This window comes from Pinus tabuliformis, chromosome 9 (assembly GCF_031772625.1).
Source record: "Pinus tabuliformis cultivar Carrire ecotype Pingquan chromosome 9, CPIR1, whole genome shotgun sequence".
In the NCBI taxonomy this organism is placed as follows: domain Eukaryota; kingdom Viridiplantae; phylum Streptophyta; class Pinopsida; order Pinales; family Pinaceae; genus Pinus; species Pinus tabuliformis.
This window is the reverse complement of record NC_142307.1, coordinates 1,298,309,208-1,298,330,629: the sequence shown is the minus strand read 5'-3', so window position 1 is coordinate 1,298,330,629 and position 21,422 is coordinate 1,298,309,208. Positions and strand designations below refer to the sequence as shown.

Sequence of the window (21,422 nt, the reverse complement as noted above, 5' to 3'; positions counted from 1 at the left end):
AACTTTGCCTATCTGATTATGTAATTGACTCAATCTACCCTCATAGTACCTTGCTTTTCCTTGGTCCAATATTCTAATTCTAGGATGGAGTTCTTTTATCAAATTTATGTAATTGACTCAATCTACCTTCACAGTGCCTTGCCTTTCCTTGCTTCAATATTCTAATTTTAGGATGGAGTCTTTTTATCAAATTTAAAGTGAGGGCTTTTGTTAAATAGATGGCAAGAAACTTTTCTATTTTTCAGTTCTGCTTTGAATTTGGCCCTATCAAGCCTAGGATCGTTAAATTTTACATTAGAATTCCATTAAATTTGGTTAAATATCCTTTAACGATACCACTTTTTTTTTTTAAGGAAAAAATGATTTTTTTTTGTTATTATTGCCATATATCTTTTTGTCAAACATATGACGATCAAACTGTAATTTCTGGCCCAATTCAGACCGTGTGTTGAAACTTTGCTTTGATACCACTCTGTAATGTCCCCAACCCCAACATGGAAACACTCCCCAAAAATATTGTGCAATAATAAATCAATTAAAATGCAGAGAATATACACATAAAAATATACAAACACAGACACACAATATATAAATCAACAACTACCCAAATAAGGGTTTATGACTAAAATGCCTAAATGTTCATCAAAACACATAGAACACCACGAGGGAACATGGTACTTATATGTGTTAATGAACCAACTAGATGTGGGCTCTCCACGTTTCACCTAACCATAGACCTAGTGGTTCATAAGATGAACCACTGAGTCACCTCGAGTTGGGACAACAACTCCAAAGTCAACAGTAACCGAAAAATATCCATACCTTCATGACCAAGGTTCCAACCCAACAATCATGTTTATCTAGGGCTCCAGACACCCTCCAGGATAATTGCCAAGGTGCCAACCCAACAGTCGTGTTGCGCCAAGGCTCCAGGCATTCTCCAGGTCATAAACGACAACGAGCCCCCACCAAAACTCCATGGTCGTCAAGCCATAAACAGGGTCGACAAACCCTCAGAGCGCTAAGCTCCCAGAGCCAGCATTGGGGCTCCCATCATAAACAAGATGAATCCAGTCGACATGATTAACTTAATAACCATGCCTCAACCAGCCCAGAGTCCAACTCTAGGACTCACTGGTCCTCAATAAGTTCCAAAGTCCACCCCAGGACTCACTGACTAATCCCCTTACCTCCTGCCGAATTAACTCCAATAATCCCAAACTACACTTCCTTATATATGAATGACCCTAACTTGCCATGCAGCACCCTCTAGAACCCTCATGGTTCCCAGGTGCACTTTCAACAAAATTTCCAACCATTACATTTTTCCTTAGAGTTGTTCCCCCATACTCTTTTCCATGGAGTGGGCTCCAAAACTAGCCTTATTTTATTAATATTTAAGGATATGTACATTTACAATATTTATAATATTTACATCGTGGCTCCTCTAGTCACTTAGCCAAAAATTGACATATCAATATCTTTGAAACTACATGGGCACATAGGCCAATAAAGTACTTCTGGCTCACGAGCCTAATATAAAAGGTACATGCATTTATATTGTCAAAACCAGTGGGGGTGTTACATGATCTAAGGAAATGAAAAATGATTCGTGCAGTCATTTACTAGATTTTTACATGCATAAGGTGTATGCTGCTATTATTTGATCTTATGAGGAGTCCCTTTCCAGTTGGGCCTTGTTTTAAACATAGTCATAGTTTACTGATGACATCATTGAAGTATTAACTAGTGGGTTTGGATATCGCTATCATCTATGCCTTATCTAAATGATATAGTCCATATAAGCAAATATGTTGAATGCTCTCATCTATCGTGACATAAATCTCAGTTCTTAGCACCTAAAATAACATGGGTAGAGGTAGTAAATTTAGCCTTCTGTTTTCCATATAAATATTAGTTCTTAGCACCTAGAATAATAAGGGTAGATGCAATAAATTTAACCTTTTGTTTTTCTCACCTTGTTGCCTATGTAGAAAGTTGACTTGGTAGAGTTTGAAATAAGTTCAGTTGGTCTTTATTTGTCATTTAAATTCTTCTTATGTGCATGCATGCTCATCATTCTCTACTTCCAAGGCCTATTGTTGTAGTTCTAAGATTTAGGGATCACAGGTTTGTGTTTTTGAACTTAACAAGATATATAACTCAAATACAAATTGCCTCAATTATCTGTAGCATCATTGCCATACCAATTATGATTAGACATTGGTTAGCAAATTCTAATTAAATTTGGCATATATCGGTGGTTATACTCTCTAATGTTGGTTTTCATAAACATACAAACCAATTGATGCGGATGGGACTTCCATATGCTTCATTTTTTTTCTTTTTCATTTTGTGATTTTGTAATAAGATACATGCAACTTTGCACAACACTTTCCAACAGAACTATGTACTTGGAAAGATCTCTCTGCAGTCTTGAGAGTGGTATCATTCTTCATGGTATGCCTCTCAATCTTGCACTCAATGGTTAGTTTATAAACCAACATATAAGGAACATATCCTCTCTCATACACATGCTCCTCACATCTCATTAATATATATTACTCAGACCCTAATTTGTGGTTTTGGCTGCTCTCAAATTAATATTTAAACATGATCTCTCCTCCTTCTCAATACTGAGATGACATTATGAACTACTTAACATCCTTCATTGGTATTCCATTTTCTTGCATTGTCTATTTCCTTATTGCCTTCATTCTGCCTGGTGTTGCTTCTATTGCATGATATCTCCTTATATCCATAGCTTGTTGGTGGTGCTCTTGCATTAAATAGTAGTGTCCATCAAAATTTTTAAATTGGTACATATAAAATGGAATTTTGTATTCAGGGTACTGGCATGAAGCTACTACCAATACTGTGATAGACATTGTATGTGTAGCTCGGTGAGAAACATGAACCTACAGAGCACCATTCATGGTAGCATTTAAGTTGCATTGATCAATATTGTTACATGAGAAAGAAGTCCTCTTTGAGAAGGCACATGACCTATAATTATAACATATAATGTACATGACAACGTTAGTGAGATTTAGCAAGAAAAATTATTTGAAACTTCTAAGAAAAAGGCAAACCCCATGGTTGATCCCCATTTTGAACTTAAATACCTACACCGAGCGCTCCAATTATAGTTTAATATATTCCCGTGCAACTTTCATTGTTGTTGTTGAATGCCCGTCTATCTTGATAAACATTACCAAGGAGAAGAAAAGCCCTTAAAGAGTGGATTACAATGTTGTATTTTGAATGTAGTAATTTTGGGATAAGTCTAGTCTATTCAAGTCTAATTTATAGGAAGATACTTCAATCTGATTTGTTTTACCATGCACAACGACGATCATGTCCTTAATTTCCCAAAATTTGAGCTCAATAATGTTTTTTTTTTCGAAAATATAGTATTTCATGTGGTATCATCCTTAACAATGGACAACAATGAAAAAGTATTACATTTTGTTGTTGTATAACGTAGATACCAACAATTAAAATAAATTACATAATGTTGAGGGTTAATTAAAAAAAAAAGATAGATCGAAAACTTTTGATTGGAAATTGGGTCGTATAGTGATTGCCTCCAAATATTGGTATAGATAAGGGAGGGTATGTTACACCCTTATCGCCTATCCTTTTTGGCGAATACATTGATAAGCTAAAGGAGTGTTTGGAAGATGCAGGTTGTGTTGGCCCCATGCTGACTGGCATGGTCATAACTCTTCTCCTTTATGATGACAATATTACTCTTTTGGCAAGGAACCATTATGATCTTGGAAAGCAACTCATAATCCTCCAAGATTTATGCTCTTAGATGGATATGACTGTAAATATTGACAAAACTAAAGTCATTATAATTAAATCTAAAAATATCACCTATGATACTTTCATTTGTGACAACTCCTTGGAGGAAGTTCCTTCATACAAAGGTATGGGAATCACACATCCATCATAAGCTCAATTGGAATTATAGTATTGAAAAATGATAAATGGAGGTTGGAAAACTTACTATAGGATTGAAAACAATTGTAACTTGGTAGATCTTTGGATCTTGCATTAAAAATAAACTCCTCTTTAAGACTCTTGTCACTACTATGAGGTTTGTGGTTGCAGTATATCTAGAGAATCATGGAGGAAAATTAAATAGATCTAAAGGCAATTTATAACCTACAACCTTAAGATTAAAGGAAATACTCCCTACCCTATCCTCCTAATTGAAGCAAGCCTTTCCCCCATTGAAAGCATGACTATGACTAGGTATCTTATGCACAAGTAGAAGTTCTACAACATGGAAACCAAGAGATTTCATAAAATTGCTTCTAACTTTAGCCAAGACCCCCACCTTTTGCTCAAGCGAGGGTGGCATAAGGATGCCCAGTCTTGGCTAGACCATTGAGGAATAAAGGAGGAGATTATCTTGCAGAATCTAGATAATATTAAAATATTATTACTTTTAAATTTAAGGAGAAATTGTGGGGAAATAAAGAGTTGGAGGGAAAAATAAAACTACGATATTATAAGGAGGTGATCAACCCTAATTTCAAAAACCAAAATTATCTCTCTGTCTTGACTAGTGTTAAGAAGAAAATGAATATTTCCAAGATTATAACTAATTCTCATGAACTTCATAGTGAAATTGAGCGTTGGTCAATTCCCAAGATGCCATGAGATAAAAGAGTTTGTCACTTGTGCGATCCTAAGAGGGTTGAAGATGAAAAACACTTTCTCTTAGATTGTTCATCTTATACTCACATTTGATCTAATTTTCTATAATTTGTCATAGTACCAACCTTCTAGACCATTTAACTTAGCAAAACTATGGTGATCCAAAAACATTCTCTTGCTTCTTTTTAAGCATAGAAATAAAACGTCAAGAATTATAATTACTCTCTTACATTCTTAAAGTCCAATAAACCATATAAATTTTAATGAACACTATTCATCATCATATTATAAAAATTATAAATTATAATAATTAAAATAATTAATTAAATCTTATATATATATTTTATAAACCTATAATGATGATTGTCCAACTTAGATTTAAGATATATCATTTTTATAAAAAATATAATATTTCAAGTAATTAAATTGGATTATATCCAGATAGAATGGTGATTGCCCAACTTACATGTATATGATAAGGTATAGCATTTTATATATTCATTACTATAATATATTCTCCTTTCTTCCATCTAATTTTATATATTCATTAATAAGGTATAACATTTTATATGTTCATTACTATAATATATTCCCCTTTCTTCCCTCTGCGAGTGTCTTTTATAGTATATGTACATCATATATTCGTCTCTCTCATACACAACTGTCTTTTGTTGGGTATGTAAATGCTTTATAGTAAAATATTATTTTTCTCAATGATGACTTATAAGAAAGAAACACTTATTAATGTTTAAGGCTTTAAATGACAATATGGAGGACATTAGAAAGTGATTAATATTTTTAAAGGTCATGAGGTTGACCTCCCTCTTCTTTATTGCGATTACATTACTAGTAAATGTTAACATTCGGTGGTTGCAAGAGCATATGTATTTAGTGGTAGGCTTATTCATATTATATTTTATTCAATGGTAGGGTTATTCATCTTTCTATATTTTATTCGTTATTTTTCTTTCATGGGGTTCTTATTATTTTCTTTTCTCCAATCCAACAACTTGGTTGTTATGTACATTTTGTTATATGTGAATAATCTTTCACTTTATAGGTCATGATTTAAACAACCAACAAAAAATAAAAATATTAATATGATAAGCTAAATTCACATGGTGATTAGGAATCGATGATTATGCAATGGTTAAGCTATTTATAATAATTATATTAATAGTTATTATATTTGTATTTTAAAATATGAAATTTTGGTAAATTTGTTAGGAGTTGTCTTTAGTGTGATTTTTTAGACATGGAAAAATTTGAGGTGAAATCTTGATTTGTGTTATTTAAATTAGTTTCTTGATTGTATCTATGGATTCAGCACCTTGGAAAACCCCTGAGGCACTTCGATTGCATAGGATTACCCATCAAACTTGTGATTTCAAAAAATTCCTGCCGGATTTTAAAGAGATTTGACCAAAAAAACCCACCGTGAAAACTTCCAAAAAATCACATTAAAGACAACTCCAATTTGTTAAAGTGATTTGACATGGATTTAAAATTAGATTAATTGATTATTATTGTAATTTAAATATATATTTAATAATTTACAAATAAGATATATCAATAATTTTTAGCCTAGTAAAATCTAAGACATCCAAATGTCTTTATTCTGAGAGTCTCATCCTTAAGAGCGTCTATGATTTTCACAATATAACAATAGGTCAAATATCTCATAAAAAAAATTAAACTTAAAAGGGGAAAATGCAAAACTTTTTTTTTCCAGAAGAAAAATCAAAATATGTTATATTAAGGTCATATAAGCGGTGATGAATACATGGAGGAATGGATCGGGATAAACCATCGATCGATATCAGTTCCATCATGGATGATCTATTACATGCAAAATGCAGGGGAAAATGCAAAACTTACCTCTCAATCATTTGAGCTATTACCTTCTTTAAAAATGACATCGAATTATGTAATATAATATTAAAAATATTACTACAATTTGAATATTATAATCATTCATCAACCATTCGAGCTATTACAAAAGGGCATTGAATTATGTAATATAATATTAAGAGTATTATTACAATTTGAATATTGTAATTATTCATCAATAATTTTTATTGGAAGCATGTTTTTGTTGTTAGACATTTTATAATGAAGTGACTTTTTGACATTTTTCATCAAAATCCAATAATATGATTTTAAGTAAAATTGCAATATTTCATAATTTAAATTGCATTTTTGAATATAAACAATAATTTAATACTTTGAAAGATCTTTGAAACATTTTGAACATATAAACCCAAAGCGAGCCATATTTTCCATGCTATCGGACTATAAATGAACAGCGGGTGTATATGGCCACCGTTCCATTTCGGCCTTAGCAAAATCGAACGGTGACCATATACACCCGCTGTTCATTTATGGCCCGATATCATTATTGGTCCCCTAACCCCAACCACTGTAAATGGTGATCTTACCCATTTTTAACCAAATTTCTAAGTAATATAAATTAAAAAAAACACCCAAAACACTTTTAAAAAAATCACTTGGTTAAAGTACTACTTTCTTGTTATATCACATGGTCCCACAAAAAAAACTCTGATAATTAAATGACTTGCACATCATACTTTATGTCAACAACATGTGGCAAGTGTGTAAGAAGAGGTTGTCGGTGCCATTAGTGAGGACACTAATGTAGCAGAGTAATGAAACCATGAAGTTCCATCACTCATTAGACCTTGCAAAGCTGTTTTGACAACCAAGAAACCATAAGAACCTTTTGGTTGAAAGGGGCTTCTAAATTAAATATTGCCACATCACACTCATTGATCCAATGATCTATATCTTTTCCATGTGACAATTGAGAGAAAAGCATACTACACCTAACCATGGCAGAGAGATATTCATCTCTCAACATTTACATACAATCCTTGGCCCAACAACCAAACCATAGCCTAGCAGCCACATATTAAAATTGTCGTTTAACAAATTTTGGTAACGGGTGGGAAGTAGGGATTTTGGAACATATTGTAGTCACAATCACACTTAAGTCAATTGCTAATTGTAACTGTATGGAGTGAAAAACCATTACCGACATAAGTTGAGATATCAACTCAACATCACTATGTCGTACTATGACGTTAAGGGGTTAGATAAGATGAGTTGTAAAGTTAAATAAATATATTATATTTAGTCATGGTAGTTTTAAATTTGAATTTTGATATTTTTTTTTCCAAAGTCATTGGATTGATCTTGAAGAGCTTGACCTACAAAATATTTTGTACAAAATATGCACTCACTTTTTTTTTTTATAATTTTTTTTCATGCCAATGTGTTTAGTGTTTGTATGGTTATTAATGCTTTTTTTTTTTATTCTTGTTATGAAATGATTTTTTTATTGTGGTTAATAGTTTACAACTTTTTCATTATTGATTGTTTGTGGTATTTTATGAAATGTTTTTCTTTTTCTGGTTAATAGTTTACACCTTCGTCATTATTCACTGTTTCTGGTGTAATGAAATGAATCGTTTAACAATTTTTGAATAATTAATGGTTTCCATATGTTATTATATATATATATCGCATTATAGACAACTGTTATATATATATAATTATATTTTTCATATTTGTTGAAGTATTCAAATACTAAGTAAATTATATTTTTGAATTCGATAAATGTGATATTTATATTTTATTTATTTTTAAAAGAGATAAATTATTAAAAATGAATTGTTGTTTTAAGTATTCAAATCATTGTAGGGGTGGAAAGAGTAGATTTTATAGTTTTGAAAAGTATTAATTAAATTTATTTATTAACAAAGTTTTAATTAGTTTATTTATTTGTAAATTTTTTTATAAATATTTTAGGTTAATTTTTGTTGTTGTTTTGAATGTATAAATAAACTTGAAATGTGTGAATCATAAAACTCAAACTTATTATTCCATAAAATTTTTGCAAGATTTCTAATAAAAAACATCTCATAATTAAAGTACAAAATATTGTTAAAAAAATAAAAACATCTTATAATTAAACTAAGTGAAATTCAATTATAAATATTTTTATTTTTTAAAATGATATCTATATCTATATCTATATCTATATCTATATATATATATATATATATATATATATATCTATCTATATCTATATCTATATCTATATCTATATCTATATCTATATATATATATATATATATATATATATATATATATAAGATTACCAAACATGTGTATCCTAAATAAGGTTACTTGAAGGAGGGCCATTAAATGCTAACTCCATAGATTGAAGAAAGTCTTCCTCTTTCACCTAAAACTTGAACTTAAAAGTTTAGGCCAACCTCATTTTCTCTTCCTAAAAAGGTAGTGTAGTTTAAAGATGTTAATTTTTAGATTTTTTATTTTATTTTATTTAAAATTTAGCTAAAAATTAGAAAATTTGTTAGAATTACAAACATTAATGGTTAGATTATACAATTTAAATGTATTAAAGATTTTTGAAAATGTTAATTTATTTAATTATTAAAAATACAATTTTAATAATGAAAACTTATGATTGCATCTAAAATTATATAACTAAATTTTAATAATAATTAACTTTTAAATTAAAATAAAACTAAACTATTTTTAAACAAAATTATATCGTTTATTTTACATAGCCAATTTTTTTTTTCAAATTTGTAAGAATACTTTATAAAAAAATTAATAATTAATATATTATTTAAGGAGATGAATAGAAGTATTGAGGGTTTTTCAGATGTCACCCATCCCAGATCTCAAGAGCACTTAACTATAGAGTTTTCCTGCAATCAAGCCCACTTAGCTTGCTACCCCATTTGCAAAACCTTAGCAAGTATTGGGCCTCATGAACCATTCAAAGAGAATTCCCTTCACTCTTTTGAATTTAAATATTGAGTATTATATTAAATATCATGAATATATTCATGCAAGTTTTGTTTTTTTTTTCCAAAACAAAATACATCTTTAGTTGAATTGAGGCTTCTGTGATCCATAATATTTGAAAGAATAACTTCAGCGTAAATCACATGTAGACAGACATTTGTCGACGCGTTTCGAACCAACTAGTGTGGTTCATCGTCAGGACAAGTTGAAGAAACAGATCCAACTTAGCATGATAAATAGCCTGAGCAGAGTCTCCAACTTAGCATGATAAATAGCCTGAGCAGAATCTCCAACGGCTAAATTAACTAACGGCTAATTTTGACCTTAGGACCCAGGTCAAATTCTTATTTATTAATTTATTATTATTATTATAATTATTATTACTATTATTTTTCTTATGGAAATAAATTAAATTAGGTAAAATGGTTGGTTCTAAAAGGGAGTTTATTTATTTATTTAAATTTAAATTAATATATATATATAATAATGTTAGGTTATTAAGGTAAAAGTTAGGATTAATAATTTCAATGGTTGGTTTGAAACGATAATTTATTTATTTATTCAAATTATTAAATAATTATTATTGGTATTATACATATATATATATTTTAATTAAAATCATAATATTAGGTTGACTAGTATTTTAATCAATAATAATTCAATGGTTAGTTTATTTTTATGGAAGTTAGTTAAAATATAATTTTAAAGTTAAAGATGTAATTATTTATTTATTTAACTTATTTATTAACAATTATATATATATTCTATAATTAGAGTTATAATATTAGGTTATTAAGGTAAAAGTTAGGATTAATGGTTAGATTAAAAAAATAATTTATTAATATAAATTATTTAATAATTATCATTAAAATCATATATATATATATATATATATAAATTAATCATAGGTTGAGAAAGTAATTAAATAATTTATTTATTAATAATCAAATATATATAATTTAAAAAAGTAATAATATATTTATTAAAATATATATATATAAATAAATAAATAAATAAATAAATAAAGTTAAAATAAATAATGTAAGGTTACTTTAAAAAGGTAATTTATTTAATTATTTATTGCTAATATTATATATATATTATAATATTAAATAATAATAATAATAATAATAAATAAATAAATAAATAAAATAAAATAAAATTGGAGGGGCACAAAAAACGACTAAGAAGAGAGTGCTGGAATCCAGCACCTACTTATTTTCCAACCATCATCTTTATTGAAATTGCTCGGCCTTTTCTCAATCTCAATAGCTTCCCTCAATTTAAGATGGTGAAACTGAGCGACTTTGGCAACAACCTTGACCTCCTCAATACACACCTGATGCTTGGTCTTTTCGACATGCTCTGCTAATGCTGAAGACTTGGATCTCCCATGTCTTAGGTCGGCTGCATGCTTGCGGATTCTTTGATGGATGGAGCGTCTTGTTTCCCCAATATAGGGGGTCCCACAAGAACAAGGGATCAAGTAGACACCCTTCATGTCCTTGAGGTTAACGGGATCTTTCACCGATCGGAGGGAATTGAGAATGGTGTTGAGGGGCCTAAAGGTTGAGGGAATATCATACCTTTTAAGGATCCGAGCAATCTTGTCCGTGGTTCCTTGAACATAGGGAAGGTGGACACCTGGAGGACGCTCTTTTGGCTCTTTCTTAATTAATGCGTTTTTTGAGGCTCTCTGGAAAGCCTTCTGACCTAGGCGCATGCTATATCCATTCTCCACAAAGACATTAAGGAGATGGGATCTTTCCTTATCAAAGCTCTCACAATCGGAGATCCTAAGGGCACGAATAGCGAGGGTGTTAGAAATTCTCACATCATAAAAAAATGTTCAATTTTTTTTAACAAAACGAATATATTTAATTTAAACAAAATTCCAATTATAAAACTATCAATGCCAAAACTAACCAAATATGTTAAATATTTGATAACTTTTCTAAGACGTAACAAGTTTTTAAATTTATAACTTATTTTCACAAAATTATTATTAATACATATTTAATTTAAAATAATTCCACTTATAAATCTAGCGATACAAAACTAACCAAATATGAACATCATTAATACCCATAAATCAAATTAAACCTTTAAACTTTACATTATATAACGACCATATAATTTATAAAAAAAATATTTACCTCATGCATGTGCCGGGAATTACATTTATACGCGGAGGTTCATAGAATAGTAAAATTTGTGGCGACCGTACGTTTGTTTTACTGTTGGGAAAATAAAAACGAAAAAATTGTCACTCAAATTATTGAGTGGCCCCCCGCCAAAACCATCGAGGCTACCTAACCCAAACCTATGGCACCCATCCAACGGTGTGGACTGCCGCCTTGCTGAGGGGCGGATTGGTGACCGTCAGATCAAACCCCTTTACTAGATCGCCGTCGCAGAGAAAGATTCTCTGACCGGCGGGGTGGAATTCAGAGTGTCGGTGGCCGGAAACGAAGGCCCCGGCGAGAAGCGTTCTCTGGGCAAGGGCAGGGCCTGCCCAGGGAAGCGGGGGCAGCTTCTGACGAGGACATGCCAGCTCATCTGCATCTGCGTTTTTTTCCACCCCAGGCGCCCAGTTTGTTTAACTTACGCTGTTATTCGTTAATCGGAATGCACGTTCTGCGGACGTCATTCGCAGAGCCCCATCAGGAATCGAACGCTGGCATAGAGGTTAGGAAAAATGACCGGCGTTGTGATCTGGGAACGACTTTTTTACTGCACAATTAGCCCTTTTTTATTTCCCTAATAATTGGTTTCAGCGGGGTGGAATTATTGGGCCGCCAGCTTTTAGGATCTTTGGAGGTGAATCTAGACATTCAGAGGAGCACTTGGTGGTTGTGCTCGATATATAGAGTGTTGGCATTGCCGTGGAATGGTCTGAGAGGGATTAGACTCTAGAGTGAGCGAGCGAATAGGGCAAACCACTCGGCGGCTTCCTTTCTCCTACACCCAGCTGGCATTGCACTGGATTTGACAGAAAACAGCGTGAAGCGTGTTGGGTCATCGCGTTTTTCATCTTACCACTGTGGCTCGACTGGAAATGTGAAGGTTTTGGGTGTTTAAGGGCTGAATCTCACTGATTTCTGGCAGGATGTTAGCTTCATTCTCTTCTCTTCAATGTTGGATGGCATTCAATACCCATTTGAATGTAGAGGGTTAAGCCAGGCTTGTGGTGGCGATGGTGTTTGTATAGAGATGCTTGCCTTTACAGGGGTCGGATTGTCGGGTAGCTGTTATTGCTGGGCGCTGTGCTGATCGGAAGCCCTATGTTAGAATGCCCTCTTGTGTTTATGAAGGAACTCAACTTGTTTTGTTAATTGGGGGTTCTATTTATAGGGTCTGTGTTTTGCTTTGGAGCAGCCACATTGGCAGATTTGAGATTGAATAGCTGCAATGGAGACTGGTTCGGGTTTGTATGCAAGTTCTCAAGATGGGGATGAACTTCACTTAAGTCGTGGCCAAGGGCAAGCGGAGGTAAGTTGGGTCTTTTTTTGCCATTACGTTTCCTTCTTACGCTTCGATAGTGACTGGATCTGGCTTGTAATATATACCGACTCATCACATAAAATGGTTCTCCCTGTTTGGAACCTAGATCTGGTGGAATCTGCCACATAGGTATCTCTATGACGTTTATTTTTCCACAGAGCTTCCATATAGATACCGAGCCCATCGTTCCCAAGGGGCTGACTGCATAGAACGGATTTCCCTCAGCTTAGGTAGCAGCTAGCCAGGCATTAGGGACTTGCACCTTGCCCCATCCCTATGAAATTCGTTTCATTTCGGGGAAGCTGACCAGAGCAAGAATGAAATCTTAATCGATGGCCTGATACTCGGATGACTTCGCCAAAGAATTAATTCTTTGCCCCACTGATTTATTAGATAAAAAAAATGCAGTGTCTGGTTTGCTAAATTCAGATCTGTCTTTTCTAGGATTGCTGCGATGTATAGTCCAAGTACATTGATGTTTTTGTTCACGGAAGTTGTTGAATTCTATCAAATCTGATATGTTTGTAATTTTATTATATAATTGTTCAAAGAGGCATTTTAGTTAGATGTGCTCATCACTCTTGACCATGTAATTATCAGATGACTTTCCATCAGGACTTTACTAGTTTGGCCTATCAGCTTGTTTTATGCTACATTTATGGCGTGGCAAATCCTCCATGTAGACGAAAATCAGCTCATCTCGAGCAACATGTCTCTCCACTCTTTACATTTGTTATCTCGCTGCTGCTCCTATTCATGTATCTTAATGGCATTTGAAGCACCTCAGATTTTGTTGGTTCTGGTTAATTTGGGTTTTGTGTCATAATGTTATTGGTTTTTGACACCTTTAGTTTTTAGATTTATTTCAAGTGTACATGCAAAAGTCCACTTTAGTTTATCACTAAAATGGTGCTTTCTAGTTGCTGGAATGGCGTGCAAACTGATAGTCACATTTTCTGATTGATTTTACTTGTTCCGTTTTTCATGAAAGTGCAGGTCAAACCTTTGAAGCACTTAAGCGGCCAAGTCTGCCAGATCTGTGGTGATGATGTTGGGCTAACGGCAGATGGAGATCTCTTTGTAGCGTGCAATGTCTGTGCCTTTCCTGTGTGCAGACCTTGCTATGATTACGAGCGCAAAGATGGAAATCAATCCTGTCCTCAATGCAAGACTAGATACAAGATGCATAAAGGTTAACTAAACCTCTCCAATTTGTTCCAAATAGCAGGCTTCTGAAGTATAAAATTCTGAAACAGTGAATTAGCTAATGCAGAATACTGGATCTTGTATCTTGATTTTATCTAATCCAATTTATTTTAGGCATCCAATTTAAATGGGTGTGCAGAAGCAGTTTAGTTATAGCCAGTGCCCTCGATCTACCTGATATCGATAAATAATTGGCTAAGCATTCTGCTCAATATTTCTGTACAGGTAGTCCTAGGGTGGAAGGCGATGAAGGAGAAGACGGTGCTGATGATGTAGGGAATGAGTATCACTACCCACCACCTGGTAGCAGAAATGAGAAGCAAAAGATTGCAGAGGCAATGTTGCGCTGGCAAATGTCCTATGGGCGAGGGGAGGATGTTGGTGCCCCAACCTCCACAAGGCAGGAGGTTTCTGAATCACAAATTCCTCGGCTCACCAATGGTCAATCGGTGTGTTTTCTGTATTTCCTTATGCGCTAATGTAGGAGTTGTTTATTTTTTAAAAGCGTGACACATCATGTTGGAATTGATTCTTGAGTTTTAACACATCCCTTGAGATGATGCTTAAACTGGCTCTGATTGATTGCAGATTTCTGGGGAATTGCCTGCATTATCTCCTGAGCATTCTGTTGGTGCTCCACCTTCTAGTGGTGGTGGCAGCAAGCGTGTTCATCCTCTACCTTACACCGATGCTAGTCGTCCAGGTATTTGAGTCATTCTGCTTGCCATACTTTCATTTCCTTTCTTCTCAGATTGGGTTGCTTGTGTTAAATATGAGCTGTGCACTGATTTTATTCCATCATAGTCCTTAACATTTCTGCAGAAGCTTTTGGTTTTATGACCATCAATGAAATGTGCTTTTATGGATGTTTCAATGCATTTGCAGCTCAAGTTAGAATTGTGGATCATTCGAGAGACTTCAACTCCTATGGATTTGGAAATGTTGCTTGGAAAGAGAGAGTAGAAAGCTGGAAGAACAAACAGGAGAAAAATATGTTGCAGGTGACGAATAGTGGTGACTATGCTTCTGAAGGAAAAGGAGGAGACGTGGATTTTGGGGGTGGTGAAAATGAAGACCTGCAAATGTATGCCTTATCTTTAATTAGATAATGATGAAAAGTGATTTGCCTTGTGTCACTTGCTCTGTGTATCTTCGATGCTTCATCATTCTTGCTTTTGCGATAAAGTAATAAGGATACCATTCTCTCATATTGAAAATTTTGCCTTTGATTCTCTGCTAGGATTCACTGTGTGGTTTAATCTTTCCATCACTGGAATGCTTCTGTAATGGACTACTAAACCTTCCCTACCCTTTGTGGCTCTTCTTGAAGGAATTCTGAATAGTAATTCCAAGCTAGGTTTAAACATTAATAAGTTTGAAATATATTCAATGGTATTGATTCTTTTTGAGTGGTAACAGTCTTCAAAAGGCCCTGGTGATACACAGCCATGTTTTTGTTGGTTGGTACTGATTGCTTACTAAAGTTAATAAGGAGAAGTTGTCTGTTATTCAAACTATTTATTTCAGATTTAAACCCTTGTGATTTTAAATTTGCTATGTGCTAGCCAAGCTTTTATATACAGATTAACACACAGATGAGCAAAGAACACAACGCAGTTCTCTAATAAAATCCCTTATACATTGTAAGAACTTTGAAGCTTTTACGATGGAGATTTGGTCTCTTATCCATTATTCATAGTAATGCCTCAAAATGGATGATTGATGAGCTATTTATATTTATCTTTCTTGGGGAATATTCTATTTAGGTTTCAGACCATTCTGCTGATTACAATTTGTTGCATAACTCACTGTTAATTGTTTTATGCCTTAATATGCTTATCTTTTTTGACACTGCAGGAATGATGAAGCTCGTCAACCTCTCTCTAGAAAGGTGTCCATTCCTTCTTCCAAGATCAATCCATATAGAATGGTGATCGTTATCCGGCTTTTTGTCTTGTGTGTTTTCTTCCGCTATCGGATAATGCATCCTGTTAACAATGCATATGGACTATGGTTTACCTCTGTGATATGTGAGGTTTGGTTTGCCATTTCATGGATCCTGGATCAGTTTCCGAAATGGCTACCCATCAATAGGGAAACATACCTTGACAGGCTTGCTTTGAGGTAAGGTTATCATTTTCAAGCTGCTAAGTTTTGTATCACAGCTGTAAATCTCGACTTTTCTGCTATCCTATTGCAGCTGGAGCTCAGCAAGGGGCTGTTAATCAGTCCTTGTGCTTGAAGTGAAGCTTTTGTGAAAACTTTGAATTTACTGTATATTGGTTTACAGATATGACCGAGAAGGTGAACCATCACAGTTGGCTGCTATTGACATTTTCGTCAGTACAGTTGACCCTTTAAAGGAGCCTCCTCTTGTTACTGCAAACACTGTTCTGTCGATTCTGTCTGTGGATTATCCTGTTGACAAGGTTTCCTGCTATGTTTCTGATGATGGAGCAGCCATGTTGACTTTCGAATCCCTTTCAGAAACTTCAGAATTTGCAAGGAAATGGGTGCCATTTTGCAAAAAGTTTAACATTGAACCCAGAGCTCCAGAATGGTACTTCTCACTGAAAATGGATTACTTGAAGGACAAAGTACAGCCTACTTTTGTAAAAGAGCGCAGGGCAATGAAGGCAAGTATAATATGGAGACTTTAGTTATAAGAGATATATTGAATGAATTAATTTTTTTGGTCAGTTTATATGTGCATAGGAACAATAGTTTATTGTTGGCTTTTTTCTGAACAAGTGTTGGGTAATTTGTTACTTGGTTCTTACCACTTCAGAGAGAATATGAAGAATTCAAGGTTCGGATCAATGCGCTTGTTGCGAAGGCCCAGAAAGTACCTGAAGAGGGCTGGGTTATGCAAGATGGCACTCCCTGGCCTGGAAATAATACCAGGGACCATCCTGGGATGATACAGGTTTGGCATTCTTTATATTTCATCAACTGTCACTGCCCTCAATATATCTGTTTGGTGTTTCATTAGATGATTGACTTGCACAAGAATCTGTAGGAAGAGCAGAGCCAGTGTATTTGTGTAACTGTTATCTTGATTACTTACATAGTGTCATTTTGCTTCTATAATTCAGGTGTTTTTAGGACACAGTGGAGGGATGGATACTGAAGGCAATGAACTACCACGTCTAGTCTATGTGTCTCGTGAAAAGAGGCCTGGCTTCCAACACCACAAGAAAGCCGGTGCTATGAATTCATTGGTATATACTTTGCTTACAATAGCTACAGGGCTCTCTTTTCTTCTAATATTTAGTGTATTTATTTTATGGCTTTGATTTGGTTATTGTGACATTTACCTCTCATTATGTGCAGGTCCGTGTTTCAGCAGTACTCACAAATGGATCTTATCTGTTGAACCTCGATTGTGATCACTATATAAATAATAGTAAGGCGCTGCGTGAGGCCATGTGTTTTATGATGGATCCTAATCTTGGGAGGTCTGTTTGTTACGTCCAGTTTCCTCAAAGGTTTGATGGTATTGATAGGAATGATCGGTATGCCAATCACAATACAGTGTTTTTTGATGTAAGCATTACAAGACCCTTCTGTTTTCTTTCTCTTTATCACAATTATAACAATACCGAAGAAACAGGCCTTTATATCTACTTTCCTTTATGTATGCATCTGCACAGACGTGTATGTTTATTTATGTGTGTCTAAAATTAAATTGCCTATCCATCCTACTAAATGCACGCTGCATGACAACAAACATTCACATATAATAGTAAAAATATCAGAAATGATATTTTCAGGGCAAGCTATTGTCATGGTTTGTACATTGGACAAGTACCCTTCCTATGTGTATACTAGTAATGGCACGTGTGAGACAATTAAGATGATGTAGTAGTCAATCTAGGCTACCATTATATGTTTAATGTGGTTTCCTCTTCCTTGACCTTAATGCCTTGCCGGCTAGAAGGGTTCTGTCTTGCAGGCCCTTTTGGCATTGTCAGCCCGCATATCATGAGCCTAGTGAACCCACAAGGCTTATGCTATGCGGGTTTGCATGGTCATCTTCCATGCATATAAGGTGAGTCTGCAAGAAGGAAGGTGGCTTTAGATGGAGAAAATCATCTATATATATTAACTTATGATTTTATCATATGACATTTTAGAATTTTCACAAATTGCATACATCTTTATTATTCCAGGAAACTCATGTGTTACCATATGCTTTGCAGATCAACCTCAAAGGTTTGGATGGAATCCAGGGCCCAGTTTATGTGGGTACAGGATGTTGTTTCAATAGGACAGCACTGTATGGTTATGATCCCCCCATGAAGAAGAAGTTTCGTGTGCCAAACTGTTTTTCTATGTGCTGCGGTGGAACTAGAAAGAACAAGAAAGTGGACAAAAAAATAATGGACGACGCAAAAACATTGAAGCAAACTGACAACACAATTCCTATCTTCAATCTGGAAGATATAGAAGAAGGTGTTGAAGGTAACTTCATTCCATTTGGTGAACAGTCTACCTGATGATTGAGTTTCAACTCATCTTACATTTTTCTCTTTTTTGGACTTCTGGACTCAAGGTGCAGGATTCGATGATGAGAAATCTTTGCTCATGTCTCAGAAGAGCTTAGAGAAAAGATTTGGTCAATCATCTGTATTTGTTGCATCCACCCTCATGGAGAATGGCGGTGTTCATCAGTCTGCTAGTCCTGCTGAATTATTAAAAGAAGCTATCCATGTTATTAGCTGTGGGTATGAAGACAAGACAGACTGGGGACGTGAGGTATGCAAGACTTTGAAAGATTATCATATTAGTTCATGCAGCCTTTTGATACCTCATTCTTCAGTTAATTGCTAAATTGATTCAATCTTGTGTCTGCAGATTGGTTGGATTTATGGTTCAGTGACGGAAGATATTTTAACTGGATTTAAAATGCATGCTCGTGGCTGGAGATCCATTTACTGCATGCCTCCTCGCCCTGCATTCAAAGGGTCTGCTCCTATAAATCTTTCTGATCGTTTGAACCAAGTACTTCGATGGGCATTGGGTTCTGTTGAAATTCTTCTCAGCCGTCATTGCCCAATTTGGTATGGTTATGGTGGAAGGCTGAAATGGCTGGAGAGGCTAGCATACATAAACACTACAGTTTATCCCATCACTTCTATCCCTTTGGTGGTTTATTGCACATTGCCAGCTATTTGTCTTCTCACTGGGAAGTTTATTATACCACAGGTAAACTTCTTGGCCTGGTTGCAATTTTCTCCTGAAATATTTTGTGGCGCTTTTCATACAATGGAAGGTGTGGTAGTTCCATAGGAGACTAATTTTATTGTTGCATGCTCGTGCAGATTAGCACATTCGCAAGTCTCTTTTTTATTGCACTCTTTCTTTCCATTTTTGCAACCGGTATTCTGGAAATGCGATGGAGTGGAGTTGGTATTGATGAATGGTGGAGGAATGAACAATTCTGGGTCATTGGAGGTGTGTCAGCTCATCTCTTTGCAGTCGTCCAGGGGTTGCTGAAAGTCCTTGCCGGTATTGACACAAACTTCACTGTCACATCGAAAGCTTCAGATGAAGACGGAGATTTTGCAGAGTTGTATCTGTTCAAATGGACTGCCCTCTTGATCCCTCCAACCACTTTACTTGTTATAAACATTGTAGGTGTAGTGGCAGGTATCTCACAAGCTATCAGCAGTGGTTATGCAGCATGGGGTCCCCTGTTCGGAAAACTCTTTTTTGCGTTTTGGGTGATTGTCCATCTTTACCCTTTCCTGAAAGGTTTGATGGGACGACAGAACAGGACACCCACAATTGTTGTTGTCTGGTCTGTTCTTCTCGCTTCTATCTTCTCTTTGCTCTGGGTCCGAATAGATCCCTTCACAACACAGATTAAAGGACCGGATCTGCAACAGTGTGGCATCAATTGCTAAGCTAAAACTATATTCATTGGCTATGAAAATGATTTATCCGGGCATTTTCCTAATTCAACATTCCAAATTATTTATTGGAGGAACAAGTCATTTAGACCTGTGCTGATAATAAATGGTAGAAAGAGACGAGGCATTGAGCAAGATCTGGATGGTTGCTGCTCGAGGTCTAAGATGTACCCGTCATTGGGTATTTACTAAGAACCATTTGGGACTTTCTCCTGTCAACATGTCATAAAGTTGTGAGATGCCATGGAAGTATCTGTCCATTTAAGATTGATATATAACCTGTTAGCCAGGAAGAAGCCAGTGTTCGCGTAAGAATTGAATTATTTATTCAACATGAAGATCAACATATCTTTTGTTCTTGGTGATAAGGATCCTGTGTGTGCAGGTTGTGAATCATAAGTATTATTTATGCAAGTTATTAGGTTGTTGGAACTGTAGGTATTAAAACAGAAGAATTCATTGTATGATTTGTTAGTTGTCAGCTGTTTGTCCATTTTACATTGATCGATCCAACTGTGACAACTGTCATTCCAGAAGGATATATGTATGCAGTATATAGATAGCGTAGTAGGTGGATTAGCCAGTTCATTTTCATCGATGGAAGATTCTTTGATAAATATGTTGTGATTGGTACTTTTAAACTCTCCATGCTTGCGAATAAGATAAGGAGCATATTCCATCAAATTCTTCTCTTCTGTCTGGACTTTCTGCTTGTAACTCATATTGATTGGGTAAATTTCTTATGTTCTAGTCGAATTACATAACAGTTTAAGGCGCCTAGAATAAAACTATAATCACTGGTAATTTTCGAATGTGTAAAAAAATGCGTCTTTGATTATGCATTCTGTACAGGTTTCTTATCCTTGCCGTCAATTGCAAATTTGCATAATTTATCCATAAATTTTCCTCTAAGGATTTTGGAATACAATAACTGAACCTACAGTAGTTATTGGAATTGAAACCTTTTGCTTAGAAGAATGAATAACGAAATCTTTTGATGAGTCATATATATATGAATGAACGAATGAGATGCAACTTGCATACTGGTTTATTACTATACCAAATTATTCTTTGAATTTGTGATGTTTTTGATGCAGTTTATCTTTAAAGGAGTCTTCAAGAATAAAACTTTAATTCCTATCCTCAATGTTACTGTTATATCCCTTCACACGTGTTTCCTTCGAGGACTGAATTAGTTTTGTGTGCCACACACTATAACTGTAGTTGCATGCAAAGCAACTTTCATCCAGTAGACTTTTATGCAAT

The 21,422-nt window shown here is 34.5% G+C and overlaps 1 protein-coding gene across 2 annotated transcripts; it reads left to right on the top strand.

The window, feature by feature from the left end:
• Positions 1–12,219: 12,219 nt before the first annotated feature.
• Positions 12,220–20,840, top strand: LOC149153319 (cellulose synthase A catalytic subunit 3 [UDP-forming]-like). 2 transcript variants are annotated; one of them, XM_089442089.1, is made up of 14 exons: positions 12,220–13,023; positions 14,032–14,227; positions 14,467–14,690; positions 14,830–14,944; positions 15,127–15,325; positions 16,099–16,365; positions 16,532–16,881; positions 17,034–17,167; positions 17,337–17,462; positions 17,575–17,787; positions 18,444–18,705; positions 18,797–18,999; positions 19,099–19,449; positions 19,566–20,840. In XM_089442089.1, exons 1-14 carry the CDS (start codon positions 12,943–12,945, stop codon positions 20,148–20,150), a joined length of 3,306 nt encoding a protein of 1,101 aa, XP_089298215.1. In that variant the 5' UTR covers positions 12,220–12,942; the 3' UTR covers positions 20,151–20,840. The 2 variants fall into 2 exon arrangements, with proteins under 2 accessions (XP_089298215.1, XP_089298214.1); XM_089442088.1 differs by having other exon boundaries at positions 12,222–13,023; positions 16,532–16,877; positions 17,030–17,167.
• Positions 20,841–21,422: the final 582 nt, after the last annotated feature.

What these genes read in the sequence shown, in the direction of transcription:
- LOC149153319 (XM_089442089.1), top strand. Translation starts at nt 12,943, where the DNA reads ATGGAGACTGGTTCGGGTTTGTATGCAAGTTCTCAAGATGGGGATGAA. An exon ending in ACCATCCTGGGATGATACAG is followed by an intron (nt 17,168 to 17,336) that starts GTTTGGCATTCT and finishes TCTATAATTCAG; the next exon opens with GTGTTTTTAGGACACAGTGG. An exon ending in AGACAGACTGGGGACGTGAG is followed by an intron (nt 19,000 to 19,098) that starts GTATGCAAGACT and finishes TTGTGTCTGCAG; the next exon opens with ATTGGTTGGATTTATGGTTC.